At 38.6% G+C, this 19,006-nt stretch overlaps 2 protein-coding genes and 2 long non-coding RNA genes across 8 annotated transcripts in view; 1 reads left to right on the forward strand and 3 right to left on the reverse strand.

The window, feature by feature from the left end:
• Positions 1-60: 60 nt before the first annotated feature.
• Positions 61-1,706, reverse strand: LOC126924595 (protein D2-like). Of its 2 annotated transcripts, none has more exons than XM_050739314.1 (3): positions 1,549-1,706; positions 850-1,101; positions 61-599 (listed from the first exon to the last, which is right to left on the reverse strand). In XM_050739314.1, exons 2-3 carry the CDS (start codon positions 1,043-1,045, stop codon positions 247-249), a joined length of 549 nt encoding a protein of 182 aa, XP_050595271.1. In that variant the 5' UTR covers positions 1,046-1,101; positions 1,549-1,706; the 3' UTR covers positions 61-246. The 2 variants fall into 2 exon arrangements, with proteins under 2 accessions (XP_050595271.1, XP_050595270.1); XM_050739313.1 differs by having other exon boundaries at positions 1,442-1,606.
• On the forward strand, positions 1,586-3,444 carry LOC126924614 (uncharacterized). The gene is made up of 4 exons (XR_007713600.1): positions 1,586-1,730; positions 2,748-2,871; positions 2,982-3,187; positions 3,265-3,444. It is a non-coding gene; the product is annotated as an uncharacterized LOC126924614 (long non-coding RNA).
• LOC126924551 (uncharacterized) overlaps positions 1,939-19,006 on the reverse strand; it is a 40,024-nt gene continuing 22,956 nt past the window's right edge. For all 4 annotated transcript variants that reach the window (XM_050739173.1, XM_050739172.1, XM_050739174.1 and 1 more), the window contains 2 exons: positions 5,064-5,235; positions 1,939-4,552 (listed from right to left, as the gene is read on the reverse strand). In XM_050739173.1, coding sequence (XP_050595130.1) covers positions 2,912-4,552; positions 5,064-5,235 — 1,813 coding nt within the window. In that variant the 3' untranslated portion in view covers positions 1,939-2,911. The remainder of the gene's footprint in view (positions 4,553-5,063; positions 5,236-19,006) is intronic.
• On the reverse strand, positions 10,990-17,700 carry LOC126924619 (uncharacterized). Its single transcript, XR_007713606.1, has 3 exons — positions 12,818-17,700; positions 12,047-12,421; positions 10,990-11,848 (listed from the first exon to the last, which is right to left on the reverse strand). It is a non-coding gene; the product is annotated as an uncharacterized LOC126924619 (long non-coding RNA).

Here is a 19,006-nt window from a genome sequence, read left to right on the forward strand (position 1 = left end):
CAATATATCTATTACATAGTTGATGGAACAAATGTGCTGGTGGATCGAATATTACGATGATACGTTATAACTTCGTTTATTTTTGTTCATTGTGTTTTGTACAGGTGTTACATTACACAATGTAAAAGGGCTTGTACTACATAAATGAGCGTTTAATATCAAATTTCATACAAAATATCTGCGCACCGATCTCCAATGTTTATATACCAGGCTTCATATCCCTCATATTCTATCCATGCTATGTACTTAACCTCCTAATTGTTTATATAAAAGTGGAACATAATCATCAAATTCAGCCTGGTACATGTTCCCAGCAATAGGGTCTCCCAGTTTGTATTTTGCAGCAAATTTTTTAATAGAAAAATTTGCTCGATTATCCCCACTGCGATTAGTCAGACGAGGTTCATCGAATGTAAGCTTTTGAGGTTGCTTATACAAAAGGAACACATAGCGATGAAGTCCAGTGCCTTCTGGTGGACCTGAACCAATGTACTGAGAGAGTACTTCACCTTTGGAAACATCAGAACCAGGAATATTTCCTACCAACCAGTGGTGCCATTCACGAAATTTTGGTTCTTTGCGGCTTGGTGCATCTGGATCTGGAAGGAAAATATAATAAATTAATCTAACTGTTAATTAAAAACTACTATTATATGTGCAACCTATGCAATTTTACGCTTTCAAATGTCCTATGACTGAATAAAAATCTGCAGTCTAATTATAACATTTAATGGCAGGAAGAAATTTTTACATAGATACCATTTCTTTAGTTGTGTTAACAAAAATATGACAATACATTAAAACCTGCAGTGTAATTACTATAAAAATTACTATTCTTTCAATACATACCAGTCATACAAAGGGTATAGAAAACGCTTGCATCGCCATCCCACTTAACAGAAGGTGGATCTTTCACCTGTGTCGGAGTCAATACTTTGCCAATTTCAATGGCAAGGTTATTTGGATAAGTAACCTGTAGTACATTTTGTGGGACCTTGTCTATAACGTCGGGTACGACACCGTGAGTTTGCAACGCTTGAGCCATGGAAGATAAAAGACGAGTTCCAATTTCAACGAGAGGTTTTCTTGCAATTAATGAAGCTGAAAATACACCAAGTAATAACAGACGGTAGACTACAAAACTAACAAATAATCCATTCTTCGCAATCGTGACCAAACCAAAAATACAGCGAGGTTATCGCAAGTGGTCAATAGGCAATTCGTACAATTTAACCGATACTGAGCAACCGTTTTTGCGTATAATCGATAATCTTTTATTAACTCGCAAAGAAAACAAAACATACGATAAAAAAAGAAAAGCACAAACGAAGTAAGGTTGAAAAAAGAAAAGATCGCGTATTCTACGACACCAATTATTACGTGCAACATTGGGAGGAGCGTAATGCGACACGCTTTGATCAATTTTTCTAATAGATATTACTTGCGTTAATTAAAAGCAGCATGACATCCAACACGGACTTTAACTCATAAATAAAATACTTTAAACTTTAAAGAAAGAATATCATGGAAACTACGAATACAACTGACTTTGCAACAATCTTAGAAACCGGCACACTGTAGTCGAGTCTTGTCCTTATCGTCCCCTCCTTTTGCGAATGTTTGCTCTATATAGATCAGCATACGCATTATATATGTAGTATATTGCAGAAGCCTGTAGCGCTGGCCAATCGTAAACATCGCTGTAATACACGCCATCTATCGGAATTCAGGTATTGACAACACATTTTTTTAATTATTTAATATTTATTAGAATATTAACGTATCTGCTGAATTATTGCAAACATGTACATTATATTTCAAATGGAAATCTTTAATAATTTTAAAAATATAACAAAGATATCGACCTTTTGATCGAATTGCATCAGGTGTTTAGATACTTGCATTATAAAATACGAATTTCAAATAAAGAAACAGAAATGCAGAAACAAAATTATTTGAATGCTATATTATAATGAAATAATGCACTGTACACAGACTAAATGGAGACATATTTGATTTTGCTACATATCATCCTACATATACGCATACGCGCACATGTGTTATGTACATGTATACACATCATACGTACGTCATACAACATAAACTCTCCATATACAACATTCGTACAAGCTTGCACATTTAAAGATATATTCATTTCTTCATAAACAATTGCTCTACACCCTTCTTTAGTCAATGTACCCCACTTAAACATAATTTCTTTACACTGGTGTACACATATGCGCTAAACTTTGGCGAACAAGAATATCAGGAAACAACGACGATGTTTAGAATCAATTTTTATGCGAAAACATTTCAAGGTCGTGCGAATCTGATGAAAATACGATATCGAATGGGTATGAGAGTATCCTATCCGAAAGTATTATGATACAATTTTGTTCTACAACTGTTTTGTCACAATTTTCGTATTAATACTGTTTCGGTAATGTGACCTTTTTCGCATTAATTGGATATTTTTACTGTCGTTGTCCTTTATCGTACTCGTGTACATGCTCTTTATATCATCTCTTTACAATTGATCAACTAAAAAATTAAGCGTATTCGCAAATTAAAGAAATTACTATTATTTACAGTAATATGTAGGAACGATCGTACAAATTTCACGCGCAAAAAGGAAACCGTTTTCCTTTTTCCTATTCCACTTTGTCATTATTTTAATTTTTAAATTTGCACCTTTATACAATTTTCTGCAAATTCTCTATCTCGAGCGTATTGATTGTTAATTCTAGGAAAACAGAATAGAGATGAGAGGAATGAGGAAAGAAAAGAAAAAAGAGGCGGTGAAAGAAAAGTAAGAAGAAAAGTGAAAAGAGGAGAGAGTTAAAAGAGGAGAGAGGTAAAAGAGGAGATCAGGTAAGTGATAGAAACGATAATGAGGAAAATGGAGACTTATTTAAAAACCTAAACGTTTCAGATTACTACGCGTTGCACAACCATTAAATCTTAATCTTTCACCTTGCCAGCTTTTACTTTTGCTTCGGAATTGTCTGAGATCGGCTTGGTGATCAGGATGACTCATCGGTCGATAACCCTGTGGCGAACACAATTCCTTCTGTTCCCTGTAAAATTGCTCATATCCACCATGCAGCAAATAAACTTCCGGATAATAGAGAGCGGGATAATATTCCTTGTTACGTTGACGATCCAAATTTCGTAGAAACCGTGAGAGGTTTGGACCTCGTTCCCACGAAAATTCACAATGAAACACTAGAATATTTCTTTTACTCGTATCTGGTTCAATTTCAGGCGTATTTTTCAGTGGATCTAATAGGGATTGCTCGATGAGATCTTTACTGTAAAGATTTAGAGCGCCTTGGATATGACCTGCATCAAACTCGTACGGATAACGGCAATCTACGATTTCGAACGAATTAATTCTATCGTTAAATTCTCCACGTATTAAAGCGGCTAAGGTATCGACTGAAATTGATTTTAAATCTTCGTGATGACCAACAGCTAATGGCAGGACGCATGGTTTGCTGAAATCTCCTGTGAGATCGCTATCGGTGACGCTGCGATGAATAGCCGATTTGATATGCGCGTGTGCTTCCAATTCTGAGGACACTTCTGTCTCTGTCCCAGTTTCCGTTTCTGTCTCCATTTCTGTGTCCGTTTCCATTTTCATCTCTGTTTCCATTTTCGTCGATATCGTCTCTATTACAGCCGCCGTCTCTATTCCTGATGTAGAAAAGCTCTTCTGTAACGACCTACACTTTGGCATCTCGAACATCGTGGCTTCACCACTGCTACAATCTTTGACGACTTCAAAGAAGTTGTTGGATCTTCGTGATCTCTTGACTAGTCTCGGGCTCTCGTTCATCAGTGGTTCAGGCCGTTTCGAAGCTCGAGCAAACGGCAAATTGAAAGTATCTGCGTCGGTGTTCTCGTCGGTGATTTCAGCAATTCGTCGACGTCGTGCAACGGGTATAGTCGTCGCTAATGGGCTACCATCGTCGAAATCTAGAGTCTTAGTCGACGAGTTCGCATTCGGAGAACGAAACAAGCAGGAACGTACTTTCGAAAGCGACGAGATCTTTTGATTTTCCTTTTCATATTGCAACGACAATGACCGTCTGAAGTTTCCGCTTGCGCTGCGGTAGGTACGTGGATACTCGGGCGTGCTTTGATTACTTGAGACAGGATTCGTTGATGTACTCGTGACCTCGGCACCGACGATATTGCCGCAGAGTAAAGTGGAGATACCATTCGGTAATTGCGTCGCATCATCCAAATTCTCGGTATCTACCAGATCGTTGAACCCATCATCCATACTCTCGTAACCGGATGAAATGCTTCGAAAGAGGGAACATCGTGCGATTCGCGCTCGGTGTGGCGATGATCGTACCGGCGACTCCATCGGACTCCGAGATTCGATAGACATTCGACGTGGAGCAACGGCCAAGGGCTCCGCAAATCGAAATCTATCTCGCCTCGATTTTTCCTCTCTCTCAACGAAGCTCGCTCCATATCCGCTGTCTTGACTATTCGGATCGCTATCTTCTAGAGGATGACGGGTCCTTTTTGTACCGACGATCTATTACACATTAAAATACATTAATTAGACTTGAGTATTTATCACACTATATCGAATTAATTTTGTCTTTTGACGCTTATTGTTTGACCATGTAAAAAAAATTTTATAGACCGACCCGGTGTGGAATGTGACAGAATGTGACACGCCGGTTGTTCAAAATACAGATAACGACAACTAATTCAGTTCGAGTCTAGATTAATCGACAGATTAGATTCGATTTAATTCAATTCGAAATACAACAGAGACGGAAGTGTCATTTTGACACGCGCCCCCGTATGTGGTAACTATTTTAAATATATTCAAGATGCTGAAAGTGAGCGATAAATAGCCACGAATAATGTAGGAACAGGTGCATATTTTTCTTAACGCGACGATATAAAAGGTGATGTTTTACGCTTGTCCGTAATTTAACGAAAGAGCACTAGTTAGAATTAACAAGGGTAACAAAAAAAGAAGAAAAAATGGAAAAAGAAGTCGAAATATGCAAGAACATATGTATTGATAACAATACCTTTTGCGGGCTAGTACCATGCGGGCTGTTATTTTCTTTGTCGATAGATGGCGAAAATGGCTCTGGACTGGAAAGACGTCGCGCAGCCATGCCAATTAGCCGGCGGACTTTTGGTTTGGGTTTCACTGTGCCGTCCGAAGTGTTTCTAATGTTAAATACATCCTTGAAGAGGCTATAAAGAAAAGAAATACTTATTACATACCTTTATACACACAGACACAATTGTACATGCAATTACAAAAATACAATATCGGTTCAACGATAAACCTAACCTCTATAACTAGATCCCGATAAAGATACGTACTTTGGAAATTAGAATTAAGAACAAAAGATTTCTCGAACTGAAGAAAATCACGCACCTTGAATTTCATTGAACACATCTTTAGGAATATTGCCACAGATATTATCGACATGTTTTACACGCAATAATATTCTACTGTGAATGAATGATTAACTTCTATAAATTGCCTCGAAATTAATCGCGTTTCTTCTTTCTTAAACACAGTTATATAATATTAAAATAGAATTTTACGCGATTTACAAAGCTGAGCGATACAAAAGAACACGTTGTCGTTCGCACATTGCCGTTTCATTAACGAAACTTACTGCCAGAATACTTTACATATGTACAACACGAAGAAATATGGTAGAGCGAGAGCGCGCCAACTGTATGCGCTTGCGCGTGAGCACCACATGCACTTAGCAGACGCGCAAAACTGATTTCACCGGTATATCTATTTTCGCAGTTTAGAAATCACTGATCCATGTATAATAAGAACGTATAATACGTAAAAGACATAGGATAAGACCTAATATAGTTATAGTAGGTGAAATTATGGACATGTTACTAAGAATTCTTTGCGAACATATTGAATTCCAAAAACACGTAGATGCAATGTAAACAAATTTTCTCTATGTACATATACTTCACTGAATTTGCACTGAATTTACAGACACATATTCACACGCGCGTTCACACGAAAAGTACGAGACGAAAGAAACGAAAAATCGACATAGCTCGGAAGCAGAGAATTAGCGTTATTACGATATATACCTTGTATATTGCCACATTTCACACGAATTAGTAACATCTTGCCAGAACATAGCGATCAACGACGAAACACGAAGTCACAGTTAAAACCAGTCAATGATAACAAACGAGAAGAAAAAGAACTGTGCGAGCCAGGATACCACAGTACAGAATGGCCGTATTTATCGAATTAAATAATGAAATGACGGTACGTAAAAGCTCGAACGATACCCCGCCACCCGTTACACCGACTGCGGACTCGAATCGACGCACGGCAACCCGCAAAGTCGCCTACCATCTGAGTGGCCTGGCGGGAAGTCTGTCTTTATATGTAGCAGCCTGGTGTGGTGGGGGAAAGGGCCGACCAATCGGTAACTGGGAAAGGGCCCGCCTAAATCTTCTCAGGGCGTACAGGGAGAACGGAACGCGGAATCCACTCTTTAGGGTAACCGCTATGGGGGGCCCTTTTCTGCCTCTTTGCCGCCCTGTTTCGTTACATCCGTTTGTTCGTTTACTCGATCGTTCGCCGATATTTACCAGTCGCTAAATCCATATGAAATGTACATATATATAGAAGCACACTTGCGTCTGCATATGTTCCCTTACGACTTTGTAAACTTCGATCTAGTTTCGAAATAAAAGTCTATTGATAAAATTCTTTAACTATTTAAACCTTAGTAACTTCAGGTTTCTTCACACGTGTATATTCGCTTACTTGTTGGCTTTGAAAAATATTATGTCTTCAGTAGCTCACGAAAGTATCTGAATATTTATAGGAAGCTTCCATGAATACATCGCGCGTGTTACAGAAAACATTTTGAAATTTCATTAATATTGTAATGAGGTACAATTGTATCTCATACATACGATATTTGAGTATCGTGATTACGTTGGTAACATCTGGTACGAGTCTGTTAATGTATATAGAAATTGCAAGATATTCATCAGAAGCATACGCTCCATAAAGATTATCAGAGTATCTCGTACATGAACAATTAATTGCTCGTTATATTAATAATACATAATATTCTATTTTTGGCACAATTATATGTTTAAAATTATTATTCATGTTCCACCCTAATATTTTAATGATCGTAAGCTTATGATTGCAGTAAATTACATATTTGCAACGTATATTATCGGATTGGTCTTAAATTTTTAATTTAACCAATATGACCATGACGATCGTGCCTCATTACAGTATTAGAAATTATAAAATGTATAACTCGCGCAATATGTACGTAAAAATTCTCCACTGTAGATCTTCAAATTACTTTCGAGATCCATTGTATATCTGTTTCCAGTTGGAAAGCTTTTAAAGAAGACCATATCCAAGGCGCTCGTTATCAAAGTTAATTAATATAGAAGAGACCGCGTTTTCAAAGGAATTATTTAACATATCTAGAGTTATCAAACCGACATATATATTATATTCAAAGAGGAAGGAAAAGGATAAGACGGAGGAGAAGACGAATAAAGAAGAAGAAGGAGAAGAAAAAAAGGAACATTTAAATCTATGCTGCTTATGTTCCCTTCTTTCTCGCGCTCGTGCCTATGTGTATACTCGGTCATTCACTGGCTAGCTCACTTTCGATACCAGGCCGGAAAAGGTTGCCGACCGTAGGAGTTGTTGCTCGCACTGAAAGGGCCTGTTCTCGTCTCTCTCTGTTACTACGCTCCTCTTTCCGTCGACTGATGCACCGACCATTCCGAAGGATGCAGCTCTCAGCAGGTACAGCTCGGTCCGTTTTTTCATTCTGCCGATCACAATGCTTCACCTGATCTCCGATACCACCCTCGCATTCTTTAAAGATTTTCACACGGACACGTCAGGTATGCGTTCGTAAAATTCAATCGCGCAAATAAGTTCGTAACGGATGTTCGCGCCTACATATGAATGTCTTATCTTGTTTAATCATAGGGATAAATAGGGAAAAGGGATAAATAGGGATATCAGGTAGTAACCTCGCCACACTAATTTATGCATTGTTCTCCTTGTCGTTAATAAAATACCATCGGTACCCATCTCGTGCTTCCTGCTTGACATTTCATTACACATTTTCTAACAATGCTCTCTTCTTTTTCTATTTAATACAAATATACATGTACCTAAATTTATTTATGTTATCTTTTATTACCTATTTATTTATCTGGTCATTTATTACCAAAATCATTTAAAATCTAAAGTATAAATCTTTTAATTTCTTTAGTCCGGGTTGTAAAATTGTGGTTTACTGCTTTACGCTTCTCACTTTGGTGTGGTAATCGCGTATTGAAGCAATAAACAAAGGTTAGTTAGAGGACAGACGAAGTAAAAAAAAAAGAAGCGGAGGAGAGAAGTCGAGAAGAGGGTGAACAAGTAAGGGACCGAAGGAACATAACGAACGATCCATCGGTCTGTTCCCAGCAGTCATAAATGCAAAGATTATTCGCTATAGGGCATCGAACGCGCGTAACGCACAGTGCGACCATGGGGGTAGCTCAGCTGCTTACTTTGCCATATATCGGGGGTTGCAAAGGCACCCCTCACGTACAGCTGGCTGATTGTGCACCTTCTCCATCCTCGCGACACGTTATACCCGTACACCGGCTTTACAGACAATCTCTAATCCAACTTAGATAATCGATAACTTGCGGAAAATCGTTAAAAAGTATACAGACCTGATATGAAAACTTGAATTCTTATCGATATATCAGTGCTATATACGAGTTAGTTATTTGTTCTCCAGTTAACTCCACAAATGAAGAAGTAGAGAGAGATTGATGAAATTACATACGAGATAAGCGTCGATCAAATACTATGTCATAAAAATTTCGGAAATTTCAAAAAGTGGCGTTAACCACATTGGCCTGTGAACGGGCTCGTATCATACACTATATCGTACTACACCCGCCGCTTTTTACTAACTTCTTCATTTCATTAGATACACTATTAACACGCGCTTCTCAAGAAACAAACGACCTACTTCTGTAAGTTCATTTGAGATGATGAAGAAGAAGATGATCGCAGGTAGATAACGATAAACTTTAAGGTAAATTTAAAAGAAGCATCGTCTTCGACATCGTCATTTTTCTTTACCTCTCCATTTATGCGGTTGATTAACATGGTTTCTGAACGTAACATCGAAATCAAAAAACCAGACTTATCACGCTTTTTCTTTGCCGTGTGTGCGTGTAAATACACACTCGGCACTGGTCCAGAAACCGTCTTCCGCGGGAAACGAACGGTTCGAACGTATAACGGACTGCAAGGGAACTGGGAACTTGGAATCGGGCAAACGCCTGGCTCCCTACGACTTTGATTTTTCTATAAGAAAGAGTGCAGATGGTCGTATCCATTGTGATGGTTGGCACGTGCCAACCATGGGTTACCCTGATGGTGCACCGCTAAGTGCATATACGTGTGTACATGTAACAGACACTTTCCAAACGAGCGTGTGCTGTATGCACGCATGCGTGTACAAGATATGATCGTGTACGTGTAGATACACGAAGATACGTGTACGGTGGGTGAAACGTATATTTCTATACAAACGTATAATCGTGACGATGTCCCATTGACGTTCCATTAACGACATACATCGGCACGAAAACGAGGGCAGTCATTTACGTAATACCTTACACTTTCAAGATTCTCTCCATTTTCGAGTATACACTATGATTATTTATTTTTAATCAAATTCGTTGACATGTTATTATACACCGTACAGTATACTATACATCGATCAATTCGATTTTGCGAATGGAAGCGTAACACAGGAAGTAAAATAATTCGATAAGTACGGAAATATAAAAATTATTCTGTCGTAAGTTGCGTTTGAGTGGTACTTCATTACTCTACCGATACAGGTATATAATGCATATGCACCTTGTGTTCATCCCGCGAACGTTTCACCAGAAGAAGACGCGAAATGTTTCGTAAAGATTGCACATGATCGATAGACATATAAAAATTGGATAAACGTAACATTATTAAAGAACGTAACAGAAATATTTTTACATTTGTATAAAATGATGTATAAGATCTTATAACAATAATAAATAGTTTATAGAAATTTACTACGGAAAGAAAAGTGTAACGACACATGAATCGTAGGATACGAGGTTTCAAATGCCAGAATGTTCTAGGGTTAATACAAAGATAATAAGCAACAAACTTTAGCTTCGAAGGATCTGTAGATTAGGCAAATTTAATGCCAGATGTTTTGTTAGTTTAATTTAAGTTCGAAGGATTTATCGAACTATTGATTTCACTTAGTGCAATAAATTAAGGATTTTATTGAAATATCTGCTGTACCTTACTTACTTTAATTGCGTTAATATTTGTTAATATATAATTGTTAATATTTCTCAGAAGGGAAATGAAAATCTCTACGATTTTGTCCGTGGGTCGTATTTGCTTACCGGTAAACTATTTCCAGAGTTTAGGAGAATTATAAAATGACCGATATGCGTTATTTCTTATTTTAATTTTATCCTAAAGATTTTCCCGAAATGTTAAAACTCTTTTTCTCTGTTAAAAAAATAGTTCGGGAATTGTATTAGAGTCAAATAGACCTGGTTTTGAGATAACGATCTTTGATATCTCTTGTAAAGAGATTCGAACTTACTTCATAACCTGATATAATCGTAATGTAATCGTAAAAATACGAAAAAGACGAAAGATTGTTGAAAAAAATACGCTGATTTTAATTAGCAATTAGACAGTTGAATGTATTAGAAGAGCGCCGATGATAATGACCTCGCAACCGTAAAGCATTCTAGAGAACAAGACGGCTTTACAGCCTCCTAAACGAGATCATCATCTGTTCCTTCGGTATCCTGAAGGGTGTAGAAGACAGTCTGGTCGTTCTTGCTATTCTTCCGATACATGCAGCCGTCGCAGATGCACTGTACAGAAGATCGAAATTCGCAATATGCCGAGAAGCAGTCGAAAGAAAGAAAGAAAGACATATAGAGGAGGAGAAGAGAATAAAAATTGCTCGAACCCCTCGCTAACAGCTATCAAAAGTCCCCTCTTTTAGATGGATAGATGAAGACGAAGGGAAGTCAGAAAAAATAATCACCCTGGGAAGTGAAGAAGCAGCAGGAACGGGATGGACAACAAGAAACGCGACGTGCAAAGAGTAAAAGGAACGAGGAGGACTGATAAGGTGAAAAGAGGAGAAGAATGGAAGACGAAATGGAGAAAGAGGTACACTCCGGCCTTAAGTATCAGGACATCTATTTTTTACATTTATTGGAAAATTCTAATAATGGAAACTATTCAAGAATTACCACTTATCAATTAACTTACTTATCGATCAATGTTAATTGTAAAATTGATTGTGAAGATTTTTAATCCGTTATAAGGCGCATGGTTTATGGTTTAAAGAAATACAACTTTTAACACAAAATATTACATTATGGTCGATAGATATTGAATAGGGAACTTTATCTCTTAACTTAGGAACTACTCTTTCTTATCGTTATGAAATCTGTCGTTTACGATCCTTCAAGAAATATTGCCTTTATTTTGGGTAGCATTGGGAAGCAAATAATCTCCATTGATGTACCGTCAGTCTGGGATCGTTTAATTACCTCAGGTACTTATCCTCAATTCGTCGTAAAACTTGTCAAGATAAGCTGTTAAGCTATTGTAGAGGACAGATTATAGTGAAACAATGGAAAGTGTGTGCATATAGTTTAGAAAAATACAACTTCCAACATAAAATATAAAAATAGATGTACCGTTAGTCTGGGGTCGTTTAATTACCTCGGGTACTTATCCTCAATTCGTAAGCTTTGTCAAAACGTAAAACTTGTCAAAACAAGCTGTTAAGCTCATAAGCTCTACAATTAGAGGACAGATTATAGTGAAACAATGGAAAGTGTGCATATGTTTTAGAAAAATACAACTTCCAACACAAAATATAAAAATAGGTGTACCGCTAGTCTGGGGTCGTTTAATTACCTCAGGTACTTATCCTCAATTCGTAAGCTTTGTCAAAACGTAAAACTTGTCAAAACAAGCTGTTAAGCTCAATAGCTCTACAATTAGAGGACAGGTTATAGTGAAACAATGGAAAGTGTGTGCATATGTTTTAGAAAAATACAACTTCCAACACAAAATATAAAAATAGATGTATCGCTAATCTGGGGTCGTTTAATTACCTCAGGTACTTATCCTCAATTCGTCGTAAAACTTGTCAAGATAAGCTGTTAAGCTATTGTAGAGGACAGATTATAGTGAAACAATGGAAAGTGTGTGCATATGGTTTAGAAAAATACAACTTCCAACATAAAATATAAAAATAGATGTACCGTTAGTCTGGGGTCGTTTAATTACCTCGGGTACTTATCCTCAATTCGTAAGCTTTGTCAAAACGTAAAACTTGTCAAAACAAGCTGTTAAGCTCATAAGCTCTACAATTAGAGGACAGATTATAGTGAAACAATGGAAAGTGTGCATATGTTTTAGAAAAATACAACTTCCAACACAAAATATAAAAATAGGTGTACCGCTAGTCTGGGGTCGTTTAATTACCTCGGGTACTTATCCTCAATTCGTAAGCTTTGTCAAAACGTAAAACTTGTCAAAACAAGCTGTTAAGCTCATAAGCTCTACAATTAGAGGACAGATTATAGTGAAACAATGGAAAGTGTGCATATGTTTTAGAAAAATACAACTTCCAACACAAAATATAAAAATAGGTGTACCGCTAGTCTGGGGTCGTTTAATTACCTCAGGTACTTATCCTCAATTCGTCGTAAAATTTGTCAAAACAAGCTGTTAAGCTATTGTAGAGGACAGGTTATAATGAAACAATGGAAAGTGTGTGCTTATGGTTTAAAAAAATACAACTTCCAACACAAAATATAAAAATAGATGCCTTAAAATCTATTGTCGGAAAATAATGTCGGAAATTGGAAATCATTCAAAGCCGAAAGGCAAGAATTAAATGAATAAGTAAAAAAAATATATTTTTTTACGTATAATAGTTTTTAAATATTTCTTGAAAACATTGATAATTCATTGCCACTTATTTTACATTTTGTCTATTGTGTTCGGCCTTCTACTTCTATTTACACAATAGAAGAAGGTAAACGTAAAAATTTCTCTGCGAATCGATCAAAGGAAGGGGGGTCACTAGGTTTTCGGCACCGCCGACCTGCTAAATAGAACAAAATTCCAACCCCCTGTCGAACCACTACCTATCTATTCTTTATATGCTATCTTTTACCTGTGATCTGCTATCATCTTTCCACCTTCTGCCGGCCTGTATTAATTCCAAAAATTTCCCGGAAAGTTGAGAAACAGCTTGTCTAAACGCGCTCGATGATTATCGCACGGATACAGAGTAATTATACTTTGAACGCTTTACAACTCCATGGAAGAGTTGCTCTATCGAAATATTTGCTAATGTCACTGCGGTCGGTGATACGATCGTATCTCTCGCTGGATAGAACCTGAACATTTGTAACAAACGTCTAAAGACAATCTAATGAAAAATTCACGAATTCGTCGTGTCAACGATATCGACGATGTCGACAATGTCATACTTTTGCAAAAATGAGTTAATCCTGGTACCGAGTTTGTAAGCAATTGTACGTTCCATATAAAGAGACGACAGTATGAAATTCTGTCTAGAAATGGCTATACTGGAATTTGTTGTTTTATTTCGATTTTATCGCGATTCTTGTCAACTTTTATTTTCGTGATTGTATAAATTTCCGTTCAAGATATAACTTGTTTAAAGAATTAACGGTATACAACAACCTAATATATGGAAATAACTATAATGTATGGAACTAACATACGAAGAGAATTTGTCATACGAGTTAAACGGAGAAACATACGAACAGCTTAGGGGCTTGGCGCGCTTCAAACAGCTAGGTTTCTGAGAATAGCCATGCAACGGTGCCCGCAAACCCAGACCTTGGGATTACCACCGACTCTTATCGACGCTTAACCGCAACCGAAATATCGCGACGATATCTTCCTTTCTTCTTCCTCGTTTCGCTCATCTGAACTTTATCATTCGATCTCTTTTTCTCTCCCCTCGTCCTTCTTCTCTTCCGCCCCCTTCTCCTGCGCGCAATCTCTCTCTCGCTTCTTCGCACTTTTCTCGCCTTTCTCTATCACTCGTTTATTCGCTACATCTTTCCTCTCCCGTTTATCTTTTTTAGCATTATCAACAATCTCGCCGATGCTAAACTGATGCCGACAAGCATATGCACGTGTGCGTCGGGGGAACAGAGAGAAAGAGAAAGAGAGAGAAAGTGCGGATGATACAGAAGAGATAAGATACGAAAAAAATGAAAAAGATATTAATTGGAAAATTAGAAAAAGGATTATACAGAACGATCTTGAAATTTCGATACAAACAGAAAAACATGTGATTCTCCGCGTAAAAAGTCAAAGATGTAGGATACTATTTTTTTTATATACATATAAATATCGTTGTATGTTTCTCGTTCGTAATTGTTATGCAGTGGCTACAAAAATTATTTATGCACCACTGTTTTAATTTATTATTGCACGTATACGATATTGTTACCACCGGTCAATCAAGCATCCGGATGACTTATGAACGATATTATACGACTGATTACGTTTCTCTGCCGTGATCTACCTGCGAATACGACTTATGGAATATCCTAATAAGAACGTTGATGGACGTTCGATACGAGCCGATTTATCCCAGCGAGAAAGTCGTTTCGCGTTCATCGATTATTCACGTGCGAGTAAAGCTCGTGTAACAGCTGCACCCGTATAGCATATCGCAAGAGCCAAGCGTTAGACAATACGGTACACAGTGCCCTCATGGGGGAGGCCGAAAGTGTTATATGGGGGCGTGTAACGCTTCCTACTACCCAAGCGAAAGTCGACTATATTCGATCACGTAAACCGTACACCTCCCCAACTGGTCAGTACATGAACGATCTAACGAACTTCCAAACGATCGAATCGTCGTACGTACGCATCTCGCATTTATTTCTCGATAACGTTTCCCTCTTCGTACGTTCCACGTGGCTCTCGGTACGCGCCAACTGAACTTTGTCGCTCGAACTGAACGCATGTTAACAGAAATTACTTCCTGCATGAACATACATCTTACGCAGTTCCTCAATTGAGATCAAACTTTCTCGCCGACTGTTTTCAGTAAACCATATATCTTCCAAACGTGTAACGGGAGAAAACGTGACAAGAAGATAGGACGTTCTCAATTTTGTTGTATCCCTTGGACCCCTTGTAGCGTGGAACCAATCGCGTATTTCGTTGTCGAGAAAATTTACCAAGTTCAAGGAGACTAACGGTCATTGTTAATATACGTAAGAACTTTCAATTTTAATCATTTAAGCAACTTCCTCTTATCGAAACAAGAGGCAGGTTCGAAGCATAAAAATTTGGAGGAGAATTTGGACAGTGAAATTAAAACTTGCTGCAAATATACGTGTGATAAACTCTTTTCACAGGAACGTGTAAAAATTGTCAATGACGATCGAATTTGTAATTATTATCACGTCACAACCGCAGAAAATGTTGAGGTGTTTCGTGTATTAAAAATTCCGTTCATTCAACTCACTCCAATCGTAATCAGATCATAAATCACTCCATTCGAAGACGCACGAGTGACGATACTAGCAAATTAAAAAAAAAAAAGCCAAATTTTATCTACATATCGTGCGATAGTTAACACATTGTCGACTGGCTATTTAATACAAAAATCAACTTGCGCAACCGACTATCTTATATAGAAACTAACAGCATTTATCCATGAATATGCATGTTTACTTGTGATATATCAAAAATATGTTAAAAAGCACTGTCATTCCCGTTCTACTCGATTTTCAATTGAAGAAATACGCTCGTACAAATGCGTCTAACGTACGATTGGCCAAACGGCGGCCGGTTGGCAAAAACACGCGAAGGAAATAACGGAAGGAGTAACGAATTTCCTGTATCGTGCGATAGTTAAAAAGATCGGATTGTTGCTGTTTCACAGGATTTTCAATTGAGAAAGTACGTTTATATATAAAAGTACGATTCGCAAAACGGGCCGGTTCCCAAAAACACGCGAAAGAAGGAATGGAGGGAAAAACGACGATGACCGAACGGCGTAGACGGTCAAAGCGGCGAGACGATGAGTTTCTCCTCGTCCCGCGCAGGAAGGTTGCCGCCGTTCCCAGGCCGGAGACTCTTCTCCGTCCACCCAGAGAGGAATTTAAATCTCAACGGTCGGTCGTGGTCTTTTATAGTGGGGAGAGGCGACACCGCTGAGGTTCGCGACGGTGCGACGGGAACGAAGAAAAGAGAAAAAGATAGACCGAGACCAGGAGGTAGGGAAGGCGAGCGTTCTCGCGTGTACAAGTGTGTGTACATGCTGGAGAGAGAAAGAGCGAGAGTGGAGGGCGAAGAGGAGAGAAGAGAAGGGGAAAAGAGAGCAAGAGAGAGAGAGAGAGAGAGAGAGAGAGAGAAGAGAGCAACCACCCATGGAACACACTGTTTTGCCGTGTCTCGAACTCGGCTCTGGATTCGGTCTCGTTCTCGTTCTCGGTCTCGGGCTTCGACGACCCCGACGCGACTTCGGTTCCAACCCTGGGGAAAAGGGACTCGACATCGAACTAAGCAACTAGTACAAAGTAGACGCGAACAGGCCGCGATGAAGAGGGCACAGAAATCAACGGATCTGGAAACGGGAATAGGGAATAGGGGCGAGAAGATTCCGGTTAAAAGAGCGAAAGACTACTGACAAGGGGATAAGGAAAACAGAGTGTTGGAAAGAAGTGACGATGTAAACATGGTAGGAATGACGATAAGGGATGGAGATACAGAGAAGGTACAATAGGAAAAAGGAAAAGATTCTTGTTTTCAAGAAGAATACCGATAGCAGTATGTAGGCGAACATTTCGAGTAAAAACAAACTGCATACTAGCTTCGATTTATTCGACACGTAACGGGTATTAATTCCCGCCTACCTATTCCCGCCAACTCCCGCTAACTCCCGCCGGCTTGTATATCAGTGCATATACATGCTCTGCATCTTTCTATGCTTCCTTCCCCTATACCAAAGTTACGAAGTTACGGAAGAGTTACGATCGAAAATCACTCGGTTGTATAACGTATTTGGTGAAAAGTATTTTTATTATTTGTATAATTTGTATATTCGTTTATTTGTATTTAAATCTGAATAATAGCGACAGTACATAGGGAAAGAGGGAAGCGACGCCAACGTCGTTTTGGCCTGATTCTGACACGATATATCCTAACCCGTGTTTCGTTTAAAACGGAAAAAGAGTAATATCCACTTGATCCAATCCCTCGGCTCTAGAGGATATTAAACCGACGTTAAAGCACGTTGCTGTGACCATGTCCCAATTAGCGTATTTACAGTCCCTACGCAACCGCTTCCCGTTTAAATGCTCCGGTTACTCTTATCTTGCGGAACGCCTCTGGTATTTTGTGCCAGTCTAAACGATACGATTGATATCGTCGATGGTAAGTAATATTCAATCTTTTACAGCCTTATTTTCTATCAGATATATATACATGTATCGTTTACACATAAAACTTCCAGTCTAATTGGACCACTCACAGATCAAAGTTCGAGATTTAAAAAATTTTGGCGTTAGCCACGATTTGGCAAACAAGCAGCTCGATCGTCGTCTAGTCATGCTCGATTCATTTTCTCATCTGCTTGTATGATTCTCAGCAATGACAACGACGAAGAGGAAAGGAGTACGATCTCTCGCGATGGTACGATCGCTTTGGTATGCTTCTAATGCGACTCAATTTTTTTCTCTTTTTCTCTCTTTCTTTTTTTCAACTCTCCGACAAAGCGATCTACCACCCATGTACCGTGCTAGCCAAGCACCGCGGAAGCTCAAAATCTTCTTTTAATGCCTCTCACAGTTTCCTATTTTTGAGTTTGCTCTGCCCTCTCTTGTCGCTTCACAGTGAAATCTTAGTTCCTTTCAAGACGACGACGTTCCTTCGGACCTGTTCCGTACCGTTCTCATAAAACGACCTTCCCAGAAAGCCGTTCTTTTCTATTTCTCTATACTTGTCGCGTATCGTACAGTCTCGAGTATTTCGCTCACAATGAAACTAGTTGCAACAGGTTTCGTCTGCATCAAGTAACGAAACAATAAGCATCAATCGATATTCTTCAGTCTCGGTCTTAACCTGTTAACCTGGGAAGGACGAATTAACTCGCCGTTCCGACTCTTAATCGCTTAAATACGGGCCGCTAAAAAGAGCGGGGTTGGATGCTTAAACAACTTATAGTACTCATCGAGAGGAATAAAAAATGTCTAATCAGCGAAGGCCCTAAGAGCAGCCCTTTCGATGTAAAATCACCTTTTATTATTTATTAGACCACCTAATTTTTTTCATTCTAGGCTTTTAAAAAATCTCAAAATTCACATTATACGATTAGTTCCTGAACGAAACGGTTGGAAAATTTGTCAGGAAAAAAGAAAACAAGCCTGGAAAAAATTGACGAGTGAAATTTCGCGCGTAAACGACTCAGCTGGTCTACAGAGAGATCAGTGAAGTTACATGGGTTTTTCCAACCAGCTTTCCACGACTCGAGGAAACGAATTTCTTTAAAAGATGAAAATCTGCGACCAACGTCGTTCATCCCCGGGGCGACTTTCTCACGCTAGCTCGGTTACTAAGTGAGGATGTGAAAGACCACGGCGTTCGAAGGTCGTTCGTTCAAATTGCTCGTTTTGCGCATCGCACAAAGCCACCTCTACCAGGACGTTAAGATCTCGGTACACGAATACACTTTATAACCGATTACATACAGCGAGGTTCCAACGTTCGACGTTACGGACCGTTCGAAATATTGCGCGAAGCTAGTTTTTTAAATGCTCGTGCTTATGTAAGCACACGATCGATTGGCGCGTGAACGAACGACAGAGC

Source organism: Bombus affinis, chromosome 14 (assembly GCF_024516045.1).
Source record: "Bombus affinis isolate iyBomAffi1 chromosome 14, iyBomAffi1.2, whole genome shotgun sequence".
Taxonomy (NCBI): Eukaryota; Metazoa; Arthropoda; class Insecta; order Hymenoptera; family Apidae; genus Bombus; species Bombus affinis.

Bases quoted from the DNA above. Each gene is read 5' to 3' on its own strand.
- LOC126924595 (XM_050739313.1), bottom strand. From the start codon at position 1,463: ATGCTGCTTTTAATTAACGCAA. The intron at 1,102-1,441 runs GTAATATCTATT...GTGTATTTTCAG, and splicing joins GCTGCTTTTAATTAACGCAA to CTTCATTAATTGCAAGAAAA. The intron at 600-849 runs GTATGTATTGAA...TTTTCCTTCCAG, and splicing joins CTATACCCTTTGTATGACTG to ATCCAGATGCACCAAGCCGC.